This window comes from Xiphophorus hellerii, chromosome 10 (genome assembly GCF_003331165.1).
Source record: "Xiphophorus hellerii strain 12219 chromosome 10, Xiphophorus_hellerii-4.1, whole genome shotgun sequence".
Lineage (NCBI taxonomy): Eukaryota > Metazoa > Chordata > Actinopteri > Cyprinodontiformes > Poeciliidae > Xiphophorus > Xiphophorus hellerii.
In genome coordinates, this window is record NC_045681.1 from 9492125 (window position 1) to 9506474 (window position 14350).

Below are 14350 nucleotides of genomic sequence, written 5' to 3' on the forward strand. Positions count from 1 at the left end.
AATGTGATCTTCTTCTCCTCACAACATGTCTTTCTTATTCACACTGACCTAAATCCTCCTCATTTCATCCAGAACATCTTTTTTCTCTGCTCTTCCTCAGCAGTTCCCCTTATCTGCTCTTCTACCTCTCTGCAGTGCCTCTGTCTTGCTCTGAGGGATTCACCGAGTTGGGATACTACAACGGCACCGTGTCCCAGACGGATTCTGGCGCTCCATGTCTGAAGTGGACTGAGTTTCCAGACTATGTCATGCAGTACCCGGGCCGTGGCCTGGGCGGCCACAGCTACTGCAGGAACCCGGACCGAGAGTCCAACCCCTGGTGCTTCTTCAGGCAGAACTCAGGCGCTATCGGCTGGGCTTACTGCGACTGCCACCAAGGTACGTCAACACGCGTTCAGGTCCGACTACACTCGTCATGAATTGTCCCAGAAGTTATTGTGGGTGATAAAACGATAATATTGTTGTCTTGAAACTATATTAAGGTAATATAAAGGTAATATTAATGTGAATACACCCTGCCAATGATCAATAAACTTTAATTTCTAATGAACATTTACACTGGAACTGACATTTTAAATATCCAAAGCTAATAAACAAAACAACAAATAAAATGGATACTGAAGTCTCTATAAACAAAATTACAGTTGAGACTAAAAATGTCCAGTCTTTTTGAGAAAAACAAAACATCATGCAAATGGAAATTATCAAGCTTGTTTTAATTTATTATGTGATTAATTGAGGTTTTTCTTGAAGTAAGGGTTATGTTCAGAAAACCTCACCCATGTGACTGGTAGACACTATTTATTTTATGTATTAATTACAGATTTCTTGGCTTTGTGAAACATCAATGCTACTTCTCCACTGCTGTAATTGCGATGGGTCAAGCAGAGACAAACCCAACACATGCATGTAGCATGATGTAATGGGATTCTGCAGAGTTAATGAACAGCTTAGGTCAATGTCCGTTCATTTTCCAGAGAGGCTGTGAAGCATGATTTAGTGATTATATTCTGGTTTTGTAGCAACTATACTATAACTAGTGACATTAATTTGTACATTTATTTAATGATTACGTCTTCATTACAACTATTACTGCTCAGCAGAGATAGATATTTGTGCTTTGTGATTTTCAGGGGCGGTTCGTCTGGTTGGCAGCGCGTCCTCCGACAGCGGGCGGGTTGAAGTTTACCTGAATGGCCAGTGGGGGGCGGTGTGCAACTCCCACTGGACAGACAGAGACGCGACTGTTATCTGCAGGCAGCTGGGTCTGGGGTATGGAATAAAATAATACTGTAATATATAATCTGATTAAGTTCAATTCAGTTCGGTCCGGTTTGAATTAGCTTAAAAGTTTATTTAGTTCAGTTTGACTAAAAGCAGTTCAGTGGATTTAGTTCATTTATTTCGACTAAGTTCAGTTCTGTATGGATTCAGTTCAGTCACATGAACTGAATTAATATTACGTTTTTTAAAATTATGTTAAGTTAATTTCAAATCAGTGAAATTAAAACCAGTTCAGAGGATTTAGTTCACTTAATTCTATTCATCACAACTCATTCAATTGATTACATTCAGTTCACCTTAATTTGATCTGTTTGACTCAGTTCAGTACAAGTCAATTTAGATTCACTTTGATTCATTTTAATTCATTTCAGTTCAGCTCATTTAAATACAGTTGGTCAATTATTTTGACTTAAATTCTATAAAGTTAATTGATTCAGTTCAGGTTTGTTAAATTACATTCAATTCAATTCGATTTAATTTAATTCAGTTCAGGTTATATTCCAGTTCGTTTTGATTTAGTAAAATTTTATTTAGTTCAGCTTACTTTAGTTCATTTGAGTTGAAATCTGTTCAGTGGATTCATTTAGTTAAAATTATGTTGTTCTAAGTTATTTTATTTTCATGTCAACATCTACCTACCGTACCTTCAGTTCTGTTCAAGTAATTTTTAATTTAGGCAATCTGTTCAGTGGATTCAGTTCATTCAAATTTGGTTTAATCAAAATTGTTCAGCACAATTCCATTCATGTCAGTTCAGTTCAATCATATCTGAGTTCATTTGGTTTGAATTACAGTCCATTACCTTTCAGTTCAGTGCAATTACATCCATGCAGGTACCTTTAATTCAGTTCAGTTTTGTTTATTTTAGCAGTAACTTGTTTTGTATTGATCAGCTGAAAGATAGTTTAGTCCAATACCATCAGATTTTGATTCCAGTCTAGTTAAAAACATCCAGTTTACCCTGCAGTTCAGCACAAACTGAATCTAATTCAATGCAGTCCGATTCAGGAAGCACCTAAATGATTATATCTCCCTGGATGAAAGTGGAAAGGATAAAGAAAAACCCACTCTGCTCCCGTTTATTTTTTAAATTTAATCTTTCCAGTGATATTGGTACTGCGCTGCAGCTCTCCCAGTTTGGCTCAGGTTCTGGCCTCTTCCATTACGAACGCCTGGGCTGCCGTGGAGACGAGGACGCTCTGAGTAAATGCCGAAGCAGGACGTTCGTCACCGGTGACTGCAGCCATGGAAACGAGGCGGCCGTGGTGTGTGCGCCACCTGAAGGTCAGCGTGACTTCTCCTTAAAACTACACCTGAATATTTCCCCCGTCACACCTAAGCTACAAAGTGACCTCTTTTCTTTGTGAATAATCCCAACACTTTAGGCTCACATATATTATAAATTCCACTTTCCTCACAGGCAGCGGCCCTCCGCTGCGTTTGGTGGGAAGCGAGGAAGACTTCGAAGGTCGTGTGGAGGTTTTCCACGCGGGCCGGTGGGGCTCCGTCTGTGACGACCAGTGGGACGACAGAGACGCCGAGGTGGTGTGCAGGCAGCTCGGTTACGGGTATGTCGATCCATATTTTTGTCATCTGAAAAATAAAATCTGTTTAGTTTTGTCTCTTATTTAAAAAATTTCAAAGAAACGTTGCAAAATATTTTATTTGTTTGATGTTAAATATATGAAATCAAACATGAGTTGAGTAGTTCCCTATTATTAAATTTGCATGCAGCTTAAAACTTAAGTTAAGAAGAAATTTTAATTTCAGCGTAATTACATTTCAAAAATCTTTTCCCCCCACATTTAATCAACAATCTGTTTAAAAATCCTTCAATCTGGTATTTTTCTTTACTTTAGTCCTCTTCAGAATCACTAATCAGATTTTTATTTGTAGAAAAATGTGCCGTGCACAATTTTACAATTGTGCACAGCTTTGTCTTTGTCAAACAATATCACAATGAAATACGTTGAAGTTAAACAAAAAGTCAAAGGGAAATAAATACTTTTACCATACAGATATTTATTTCATTTTTTTAATGCTTTCAAATTTTTTAATAGTCAAGTTTATCTGTACAGAACGTCTCATGAACAAGGCAACTCAAAGTGCTTCACACCATAATAACCGATTATGTGAAACATAAACATTACATTTTGTCAAAAGTCATCAAAAGAAAAACTACATCAAATATTGATAAATGTTCCAGTTATTATGAATCAAAGGCAACTCTAACAAAAACAAAAACTCAATTAATGTATCTTTGGTTAAATCTGTCAAATCAGAAATCTTATTATTTTAGTTCAAATGAAAACGTTTGTATTCATATTTAACTAAAGTTTATTCTACAGCCTGATCAAGTTTTACTTTTAAACAGATGCATTTTCTGGTTTACTTTTTTAAGGTTAATAATAGAGAGAATTTGCGAACACAATAAATGGGACTTAATTTCTGTAATCTTTTCCTCTAAAACTACACAGAGCTACATCTGTTAAAGAGCTTCGTTAGGCCGATTGTGTTACAGAGTGAGCTGGAAACATTGAGTGGCAGGAGAAACTGGGAGAGCAACGAGTTGTTGCCGTGTAGATCAGGAACAATCCAGGGGAAACACCTGTTTACGTTGCATCACTGCAGGTTTTCCTCTCCTCTCCAGCTGTCAAACAGCCAATAAGTTGTAACTGAGAAGTGAATCCCATGTTCAGCTCTGGGTTGCATCACGTCTCCCGAAGCGCCAGGGGACAGCGTCGCATCTGTGTTTGTAAATAAAAGACGATCTGCAGGTGTTCACACGCCGGCGCGCAGACTCATGTTTGACACGTTTTGACAATTCAAAGCAAAATGGTTGATGTTTTTTGTAGTCTACAGGGTCCAGTTTATTAATATTGCGAGTTTCTGTGTCAAACTTGCTTCATGTTACCAGACTTCTCAAAATCCTCCCTGGACTAAGCCGACAGCTTCAGATGCAAAGAAATAAATAAAGATCCAGCACAAAAACAGTCCATGTAATTTTATTGGATTTATTATACATCTAAATTAAAAATACTAGCATTTAAAATGTTAAAACTATTTATTTGAATCATTGCAGCTTCCTAAATTCAGTCTGTTTTATTTTTTATTTTATTTAATTTATTTATTTTTTACAAATAATGACAGTAAGTGAATGCTTAGTAGGTACTGTGGTATAACCTTCTGCACATATAGACATATTTATTGGAAAAGCTAAGATTGTTGAAATTCCAATAATGCATGCCAAAGACAAGGTTTTGCCAAATTGATAAACAGAACAATAATGTTACCTGAATTCGGAAGGTTTTTATCCACTAAAACGCCACACAGTGATGTATTTTATTTCTGCAATAAGCACCTTTATTTCAAAGTTTGTAACATTATAATAATGTGGATGTGTTTGGATGAGTTTCCAGGTCTCCACTGCTCCAACTCATCTGTTTCTGTTGGTTTTTGCTGCTTGTCTTTGCTTTCAGCAAGACACCTGCAGGTTGTCTTTAAGTTAAACATCGGTTTCAAACAAGCAGAAACACACAGGGACAAAAACACATCCGCAGCAGGGCTTTTATAGCATTTCTCCATCAATAAGTTATGGCTACAAGGAGCCACCTGGTAGCTATTTATTATTCAACAAGGATTTTTTTATATGTACTTTATATAGCATATTAGCTTGACACATTTAAGTTACTTTGTGTGGGTTGAAGGAACTGCTGTGGAGAAGGGATGTATGCAGAATAAAGTGCTTTTTTATTCAGTGATGACAGATTTTATCTTATATTTCCCCACAATACCAAAACTAAGGAACTCCTGAAAAGCAAATCCAAATAAATATGCATTATAAGAAGCCATTTTCTAAGTCTGAACAAAGGTTTCCTGTTCTCACTACCCAAAAAATGTTGAAGTAAAAAGTGAAAACATTTTTAAAATGCAACAAATATTATTTCTGCATTTTTGCAATACGTTTTTCACATATAAAAAAAACACGTATAATCTGTAATGTTTCTTTTAGACCAGTTTAAGCTTGATTGGCATACAGAGTGTGTGTGTGTGTGTTGCAGGGGTGTGGCGAAGGCCTGGTCGTGGGCTCACTTCGGGCAGGGATCAGGTCCCATCCTGCTGGATGCTGTGAAGTGCACAGGAAACGAGCTGTTCCTGGATCAGTGCCCCCACAGCGACTGGGAGCAGCACAACTGTGACCACATGGAGGACGCTGGGGTCTCCTGCAGCCCTTATACAGGTTAGGAATAGACTAGTGATGGTTGGGGTTTTGGAAAATGTCTGGGTTTGGCATAAATGCAGTTACTAAAATGAATGGAAGTCAAACCAGAGTCCTTAGCTATAGAGGTATAACGATGTGTCTGTGTTATGAGCTATAACCTAAAAACAGAACTTCTTCTTATGGGTCCCATAAGGAGCAGTTGGTTCCTACAAAGTAGTATTTGTTGGGAAAAATGGCCCTTACACTCCATCAAACACAAGGCCACACACGCAGAGGTGTGAGGTCCTCCTTCTGTTACCCACAACCCCCACTATGGCACAAGTTTTGAAAACTTTATTTCCTCAGATTTCCTGCTTGAGCAAACTCCAAAAAAACAAAAAATTAAAATAAAATGCTTTCAGGACACAAATTGCAGACAGATAAGTTCTCTTTTTTGTTACAGTGCTCATGCCCCACTCGTCCACTCCCATTAGAATGCCGCCCTGGGAAACAGCCCATATGAAAAACCTTGGCCAAATAAGCAAACACTCTCATCAGGCTCAGAGCAGCTATTTATACCTCCTGAACAACAATAAATTATGACTATCCTGTCTGAGGAGAGCAGGAACTAACAGGAAACGGATCAGTTACTGTACCTAAAGTGAGCTCAATAATTAATCTGAAAGTTAAAATGAATGAGAGCAGTTTTGTTTGTAAACATCAATGTTACCTGGTGACCACAGTGAAGATTTTGACGATGTTTCAGATGGTGTGGTGCGTCTGGTTGGAGGCGACACTCCCTGGGAGGGTCGGGTGGAGGTGTTTCACAACGGCGACTGGGGGACGGTGTGTGACGACCACTGGAGCCAGCAGCATGCAGAGGTGGTCTGCAGACAGCTGGGATACAGGTAGGAGCTGTAATCTTGCAAAATGCATATTTAAAATGAACTTTTATTGTAATTGTAATAAATGTTTTTTAAAAGCTGTACTTTTGTGTGTTGGTGCAAGTCTCCACATGTTTTGGATAGGAATGCAAGTTATTGAGTTAATCTAAAGTTGATTAATTTTATCAATCAATTAACATTTAATTAAATAAATTTTCTTAAAAACTTGATTTCTTGCTTTTATAAAAGGTCTGACCATCCTTCCATAACATAAAGGGTTAGTTTTTCATAATATGCTTAATTTAAAAAAAGAACATAATTAAATTTTAACATTATTTTGTGTCAGTTGTATTAAATGCTGACCGAATGAACACAATATTGCGGTTCTCTCACACTGTACAACACTGGAACAAGAGCAGCAGGAATGTTAAAACTTCGCCCCAGGAAGCGCTTTAAGCCGACAAAAAACGTTGCTTTTTGGCATCGTGTCTTTTCCCGTCGTTTTACAATTTTGTTGCGTTATTCCCACCGCTTTCCCGTAGCATCCTCACCTTCATAGCGCGTCAGTAACATTTCAATGATAAGTTGAGGCTGCTCCGCCATGAAGCTCGGCTGAATGAGCGCTACTTTAAGGTGAAACTCGAAGAGCTTGTCGAGTGTCTATATATCAAAACAGAACCGCATAATGTACATTTTCCATCCCACACCGGATTCCTTTTGGACCGTTTCTCTTTCCCTTCCGGTATAGTCCCGCCGCCATTTTTGTTTCAATATCAACGGCTCCGCTTTGGGATGACCAGCAGCGCCCTCTGCTGAATGGCGGCCAAACTACAACAGTTTGGCCGTCTTCTTAGACTTTCTTGAGATTTAGGTCACTTGTATCTTGAAGAAAATGTTCATTTAATATTTCAATTAAAAAATATTACAAATAAATAAATAGGCGTTTGTTCATTTTTATTAAATTAAATTTCTGTTAAAATGTTGACATGTTCATTTACAAATATTTTTTGCCACGTACTCTGTCACCTTTAATTTCTGGAAAAATATTTTCAGAAAGACTATGTCAGACGGCTGAAATATTTGGTTCCTCCCAGGTAACTTTGATAATTAAAAAGTAAATGTTTCCAAATATTCAGGATTTATTGAGTTATTAAGTTAATCGATTGAAACTAATTTTAATCTAACAAACCATTATTTATTAGAATAAAATAAATAATCTAATATCTATTAATTAACTGAGTTAATTAAGTGAATTAATTTTTAATTCAATTAATTCCCTTGTCTTCTCGCATATGAAGTTAGAAAGATAAATCCTCTCCGCCATCTTAACCTTTCAGGGGTCATGCTGAGGTCGTAGTGGACGGGATGTTCGGGGAGGGCGTTGGTCTGATCCTCCTGGACGACGTCCACTGCGAGGGATCCGAGACTTCCCTGCTGGACTGTCGCCATGGGATCTGGGGACGAACGGACTGCTCCCACAGCGAGGACGTTGGCGTTCGCTGCAGAGGAAGATCCAGCCAGGAAACCAACGAAGTGCCGATCATTGCACCTTCAACAGGTAACGCACAGAGACAAATACGTAGAGTAAGTTAAACTCAGGCCAGAACTAAGAGATTTTAATGTTCTGAAACTTTTCACTGTTTATTTGGACATTGTAACTATTGCCACTTCAATCAGGCTTATGTTAGTCATTTAAACATTTGATTTTAATTAATAACATGTTCATGGCATCTGTGACTTCAGAATTAGTCTTAAGTCTGTACAGCATAAAAATGAGTCCACTCCACATATTATTATAAGCTTCAATGTATTTTATTCGATTTGTATGTGATAGACCAGTAAAATAGTTCATAACAATTATTCCAGCTATAAAACATTTATACTTGAAATAATTTGCCACTGGAACTGGTACTTTTTCACCAATATTAAATAATTAGTGACTTAAAACAGACTTCTGTATCTTGCTGAAAAGTTACTTGTAAGTTAATTTTGTCTTATTTTAAGCATACTAAGATATTTCCACTTGAAACTAGACCAAAAATACTTAGTAAGATTTTGTGTTTTTGCAGTGAAGTCTTTGGTTGAAGCAAAGGCGTTGCATGTATATTTCTTCAGCTTCAAAAATTACGCTCTACTTTGTGATATTTTATCAAATTTAAATAAAGCACAATGGCATTTATGGTTATTATGTGACAAAAAGTCAGAGGATTAACAATGTAAATACTTTTGCAGGCCACTGAATGTGACTACATTGTTTCTAGATGTCAAACACATGTGTTTGTGTGTCTCAGAGTTAGCTGCAGATAAAATAAACGCTCCTCTGGGGCTCAGGTCTGCCTGCCAACATGATCAGGTCATTAAAATGAGAATAGCTCTCGAATGCAGAGGCACCAGATGACATTTAACTCCGTCAGCGGACACATAGTTCAGAGCATCCCAGCAGACTGGGCCCTGCAGAGGAACATGCGCGAATATGAATGCAAATGAGAGTTTTTCTCCCTGCCAGGACCCCTGGTGCGTCTCGTGGGCGGCAGCAGCAGGAAGGAAGGTCGAGTTGAGGTGTATCTCCATGGAGACTGGGGAAGTATTTGCGACTCAGGATGGAACGACCTCAACGCCGCCGTGGTGTGCAGACAGCTTGGACACAGGTTTAATTTTATATAAGAGTTTGACCCTTTCTATTTTAATCTGTGCAACAGAAAAAAGAGAGAGATGACTTCCTCTGATGTTTGTTTTTCTCAGTGGTGGAGCAGTAGCAGCTAGAGGGTTCGGTCAGGGAAAAGGGCCCATCCACCTGGACCAGGTGAGGTGCACTGGGAAGGAGGAGTTCCTGGGCGAATGCCCTTCACTCGGCCTGAACGTCCAGGGCTGCAGACGCAGGGAGGACGCAGGGGTGAAGTGTGACGTCGAGCTGGGGAGGTCGGCTGCGAAGACCAAACCTCGGGACGAGAGCTGCGGGATGAGGAAGCTGGTGGAGGATGAAGGGAAGACAGGAAGTCAGAGAGAGAGCAGCATGCTCAGGTAAACCGAGGGTGAACAACAATGGCTCCATCTAGTGGTGGAATGAGGAAGCTTAACATAATTTCTCCTATTTGTGGCGCTTTGGTAACAGAAGCGTTCAAAAAAATAGGACAATATATAGATAAACATTGATTGACGATATTCTAATTATAAGAAATTGTTTTTATGAACAATTTGTAGTTTGATTAGTTTCCTTGTTTTTAGTTAGATGTGGAAATGTATTATTTTACACGTGTGTAGTTATTTTCTTCACTTCATAATCTGTTAAATCATACTAGATTACCATCAACTTGTCCAGGGGCTACAGGTGGAAATGTCCATTTTTTGCTATTACCTGGTACCACACATCTCTTCTTTTAAATTGTTAATTAAATGTTATACATTGTCTCTGTGTAAAATAAACAGACAAAAACTTTATTAGCCTTATTGCAATAAAACCTTCCTTAAAATTTAGACAGGTTTTCTCTGGTATCTTAGGTGATGAGCACCAAATTGTTGCTCCTTGCTATTATTCTTCCAGATTCTCATTTGCACTTTTTCTCTATTGCTTTGATGAAATTCTCTAATCAGAATTAAAATTCTCACGCCTGTCAGGTTTCCTTTAGAAACCAAAAGAAGAAAAAGATTAATAATGGTTTCTTTATTGTACGTTTGCTCCTAGGATGACGTGGCCCTGGCAGGTGTCGGTGTGGCTTCACTCTCGAGAAGGATCCGGTGGTCCTCTCTGCAGTGGGACTCTGATCAGCCCCTGCTGGGCGCTGACGTCTGCTTCCTGCCTCAGCAGGTGAATCCGGCTCCTGACTCTCCATCACTTCCCGTAACAAAATGATTCTCCAGCGGGAGCCGTTCACTGCTTCCTCCTAAAGCGCCCTCCGTCCCTCTGCTGCAGGTTCGGCAGCGACCCTTCCAGGTACGTGGTTCGCGTCGGGGCGTCGGAGCAGACTCTCAAACCGGAGCAGGTCGTGGTGCACAGGAAGTTCAAAGGTCAGAGTGGAGGCCACGACCTAGCGATGCTGAGGCTGCCCAGCTCTAAGGGCCACTGTGTGACGTTTGAAGCGAACACAAACGCAGCCTGTCTACCTGCTGCCGACTCTGCCACAGGGGCGAAAACTGGATCATGTGTTGTCATGGTTACCACAAGCTGGACTGGACCGGGTTTGTGATTTTTCTCCCATTCATCTTTGATAAACAGCATGCAAGACAACCAGAGACATCCTTAAATAAAACATGAAAACATTATGATTTAATGATTAAAAACTGAGTAAAACATTTAACAAAAAATGTTCTTTTGACTTCAATCTTTTCGGTTTGAATATTTTCTATTAGTTTTTACAGTAAAATGTTTCTCAAAAGGATGCCTTTATAATTCTTAAAACTGGCCATGAATAAATAAATTATTAATAGCATAAAAAAGACTAAAAATTAATGATAAAAACAAATAATCGGAGTGACGACAGTAATAACACTTGTAATCAAGCTCTTCACTATATTCAGAATGAAAAATGATAAATAATTGATACTAATTACAATAACATACAAATTAAAAATTAACATAAAGTAAAAATCCACAGTGGATGCCATCATGGACTCAATGAATATTTCCTATCAAAACAGGACACAGAACAACTGGTAGAAGGAATAAATAGTGGAAACAACAGAAAATGATGTAGAAATGTTTAAAATTTCCAAGATTAACTTGACAAAATATCAAAGATAATAAGAAATAAAGTTAAATATTTTGACAATTTTCTGTGTTGCTATAAAACTTGTCACTCTGGCGCCACCTGTTGTTGGATAGACGAAAGGAATTCAGTGAACGTTGCCAGAAACTACCTTTTATCTATGAAAATGTATGTAAATAATCAGTTTCACTGTTCATCATACGCTCAAGATAGGACAGAAAAATAATAATTCTAATTAAAGATATTTATTTTCAGTCTATTTAAGACAAATGAAGCACAAAGTACAGATAGATCCTACAGGCAAAACAGGGAATGTTTTGTGAATGAGTAAGAGATGAGGTAAACAGATCAATGATTTGATCAGCGCAATGATTTGATCAGCGCCTAAATAAATAAAATGCCAAAGCAGAACAAAAAGTCCCTGTTTTGAGTTCTGGATATTGTCATTCATAGAGCCGCATTGGATTTCAGTTCTTTGTCCTGTGTCTCTAAAAAAGTCTGCTTCTTATTCTTCTTCTTCATAAGAAAATGAGAAAAAAGGTATTTTTAAACAGCGTACTTAAACATTTTACCAGTAGAGGTGGTTTTATACGTGGGCCAAGTGGGCAGTTGTCCACCAGGATTGGAGGTGAAAACTCATGTTGCATAGGACTTTAGGGTGCATTCATACCAGTCCTGTTAAGTCCGCTTTAAATGAACTCTAGTTCGTTTGTCTAAAAAGTCTAGTTCGTTTGGGGACATGTGAAGGTCCAATCAAACTCGGATGCGGGCCAAAAAGCGAAGCCTGATTCACCTAAAGACCTCGATCTTGGTTCAGTTGAAGTGAACTCTGGTGCAGTTACAATTTTGGTCCAAGTCAATCCGGACTATCATGTGAAAACGGCCAGAATCTGGGGTCACTCACTACTATCATGACTCCACTACAAAACCGTCACACTTCTCGTAAATACAGCAGAGTTTACATTTTGTTTAGGAATTAAATCCTCTGCTCAGCTAACCAAGTGTTGACATTTAAAATATTTCCTGCATTTTTGTTTCTCACAGACTCAGTCATCGCTTCCTGGGTCGCTCTGATGTCGTCATGGCAATGCAAGAAGCGCTTCGGTAACAGTTTCTCCAGTCACGGCACGCTGTGCGCCGGCAGTCCGCCGGACACCAGCATCCTTCACGGCGACGGTTGCCAGGGCAACTCCGGTGGCGGGCTGCTGTGCCAGGAGGAGTCAGGCCGATGGGTCGTGGCTGGGGTCGTCGCCGGGGGCTACGGCTGCTCCGACCCGTCCTCCCCGGCGCTGTACACCCGAGTGAGCCGCTTCAGGAGCTGGATCGACGAGGTCATCGACACGCACGGGCGTCTGGAGGAAATGCACGCACCCGCAGCGACGCGAAACGAGCCCACGCGCGCCGATGATGACATTTCACACGATGAACACTTCGACACACACCAAGAGCTCAAACACAAACACACTCATCAGCAGCCCAGCTTCAAGAACACACACATGTTCCACACAGAGGATGCAGACAAAAACAAACAGATGGAGGTCTGATTGAGGCCGTGCCATTGGCTACCACCTGTGCCACGTGACCACCCGGAGGGAGGAAGTAGCTTAGCACTGAAGCATTTTTACTAACAGAGTTGAGGCAGAAATTGGTGTGAAGTTTGGGATGATCCAGATTAACAGCATGATAATTATCAGGGACAAATCAGAACAGCATGACAAAAACTATCGGAGGGATTTACTGAACATGGTCACACATTAATCTATGCTAATCTAACTTATTTATTTGTCCTCTGTGTGAGTTATTAGAAAAATAGTGAAACTAAATCAGAACATATTTAGGCTCTCTGTAAAAACCTCGACAAACCTGAGATGAATCATGTAGATAATCCCCTGCAGCAGACCAGTCTCGTCCCGGATTAGCTTTTATATAAAACTTCATGTGTGCTTATACTTTTCAAACAGGGCTCATTTCTTCAGGTTGTTGTCTTAAAACGTTACAAGTGAAAGTGCCGTAGGTAATTTAGCTGCTTAACTCAGGACCATACCACTGCTTTAGCATGCGCTGCTGTATTTATAACCTCTGACCTGCAACTTAGCACTAACTAAGATGAAATAATTAATGGTTGTTGGTGTCTTAGTGAGGGAAGCTTATGATAATATTAGCGGCTATAACCTTTAGCATAAAGTTGCTGTCTACTCTGGCGTTCATCCACCACAAGGGGGAGCTACAGCCAAGGATTACCATTCTGGAAAAGTCTGCTAATTATTTTCCAGGTCTGGGTAAGTATGGAAAAAGAAAAGAAGATATGGAAAAATACTTGTAATTTTTCCCTTCCATTTTGTTTTCATCTTCTGCTCACTCTTTCTTTCATCCTTCATTTTTTTTCCTCCTTCACTTACATAACTCCAGCATTTCAGACTTCCTGAAAAACAAATTCTTTTTGTTTGGTAGTTTGTTAATTTCATCCTTCCTTCCCTTTTTCCTCCCTTCATTTCTTAAGTATTCTTTCTTTCTCTTATCCTTCTTTTCTTTCTTATGTCATCCATTTTTATCCTTCGATTCTTCCTTCTCTTATCTCATTTTCTTTCTTCCTTCTTTCCCTTCCTTTCTATGCTCCTTAATTTTTTCCTTCTCTGTCCTTCCTTATTTAGATCATCCTCTCTTTTGTCCTTCAATCTGCCCTTTATTCCTTCCTTTTTCTCTTTCTTTTATTCTTCCTTCCTTCTTTCCTTCAATATTCAAATTGAACATTTATGGACTAAAAGGACAGAGAGTTGAGGAAATGTGGGTCTTCTGCTGGACTCCTTATATCCCAGATAAACAATGTTTAAAAACCTTGATATTTATGGCGTTGATTGATCGTTTGCCCTTCAAATAAAAGATAAAACATGGAGTTTAACAAACAAACGCCACGCTCCCCTCTCAAGTTAAAGCCTTAAAGTGATCAGAAACAGCAGCGTAGCAACACTTTCAGTATCTTTCTATATTTAAAAGCAGCAAAAACAAAACACTGGTATGGTCCTTTTAAGCCTGTACAGGAAATTATCTCGTTTGAAAGCCATTGGACGCCTTCCGTCAGGTGATAAATATCCTTTTTGTATCGCTCTAGACCCGTACAGTAGGTAGTTCCTCAGATAGATGGATAGATAGCTGCTGCTTCTGAGTTTAGATAGTGCTAGATAGCCAACCTACAGAGGCTTTTTCTGTTACTCCCTGGGCAGATGTGTGATCCCACCAGAAGGGAGCGACGTTGCTGTATTTTCACAGGGCGGCCCGCT

At 39.3% G+C, this 14350-nt stretch overlaps 1 protein-coding gene across 1 annotated transcript in view; it reads left to right on the forward strand.

The window, feature by feature from the left end:
- The window catches only part of LOC116727059 (neurotrypsin), a 31862-nt gene extending 18502 nt beyond the window's left edge, over positions 1-13360 (forward strand). The window contains exons 3-14 of the mRNA XM_032574143.1: positions 136-378; positions 1134-1272; positions 2390-2568; positions 2705-2852; positions 5346-5524; positions 6252-6393; positions 7707-7927; positions 8876-9017; positions 9112-9390; positions 10052-10174; positions 10280-10545; positions 12117-13360. Of these exons, the coding sequence (XP_032430034.1) occupies positions 136-378; positions 1134-1272; positions 2390-2568; positions 2705-2852; positions 5346-5524; positions 6252-6393; positions 7707-7927; positions 8876-9017; positions 9112-9390; positions 10052-10174; positions 10280-10545; positions 12117-12616 (2561 nt within the window). The 3' untranslated portion in view covers positions 12617-13360. The remainder of the gene's footprint in view (positions 1-135; positions 379-1133; positions 1273-2389; positions 2569-2704; positions 2853-5345; positions 5525-6251; positions 6394-7706; positions 7928-8875; positions 9018-9111; positions 9391-10051; positions 10175-10279; positions 10546-12116) is intronic.
- Positions 13361-14350: the final 990 nt, after the last annotated feature.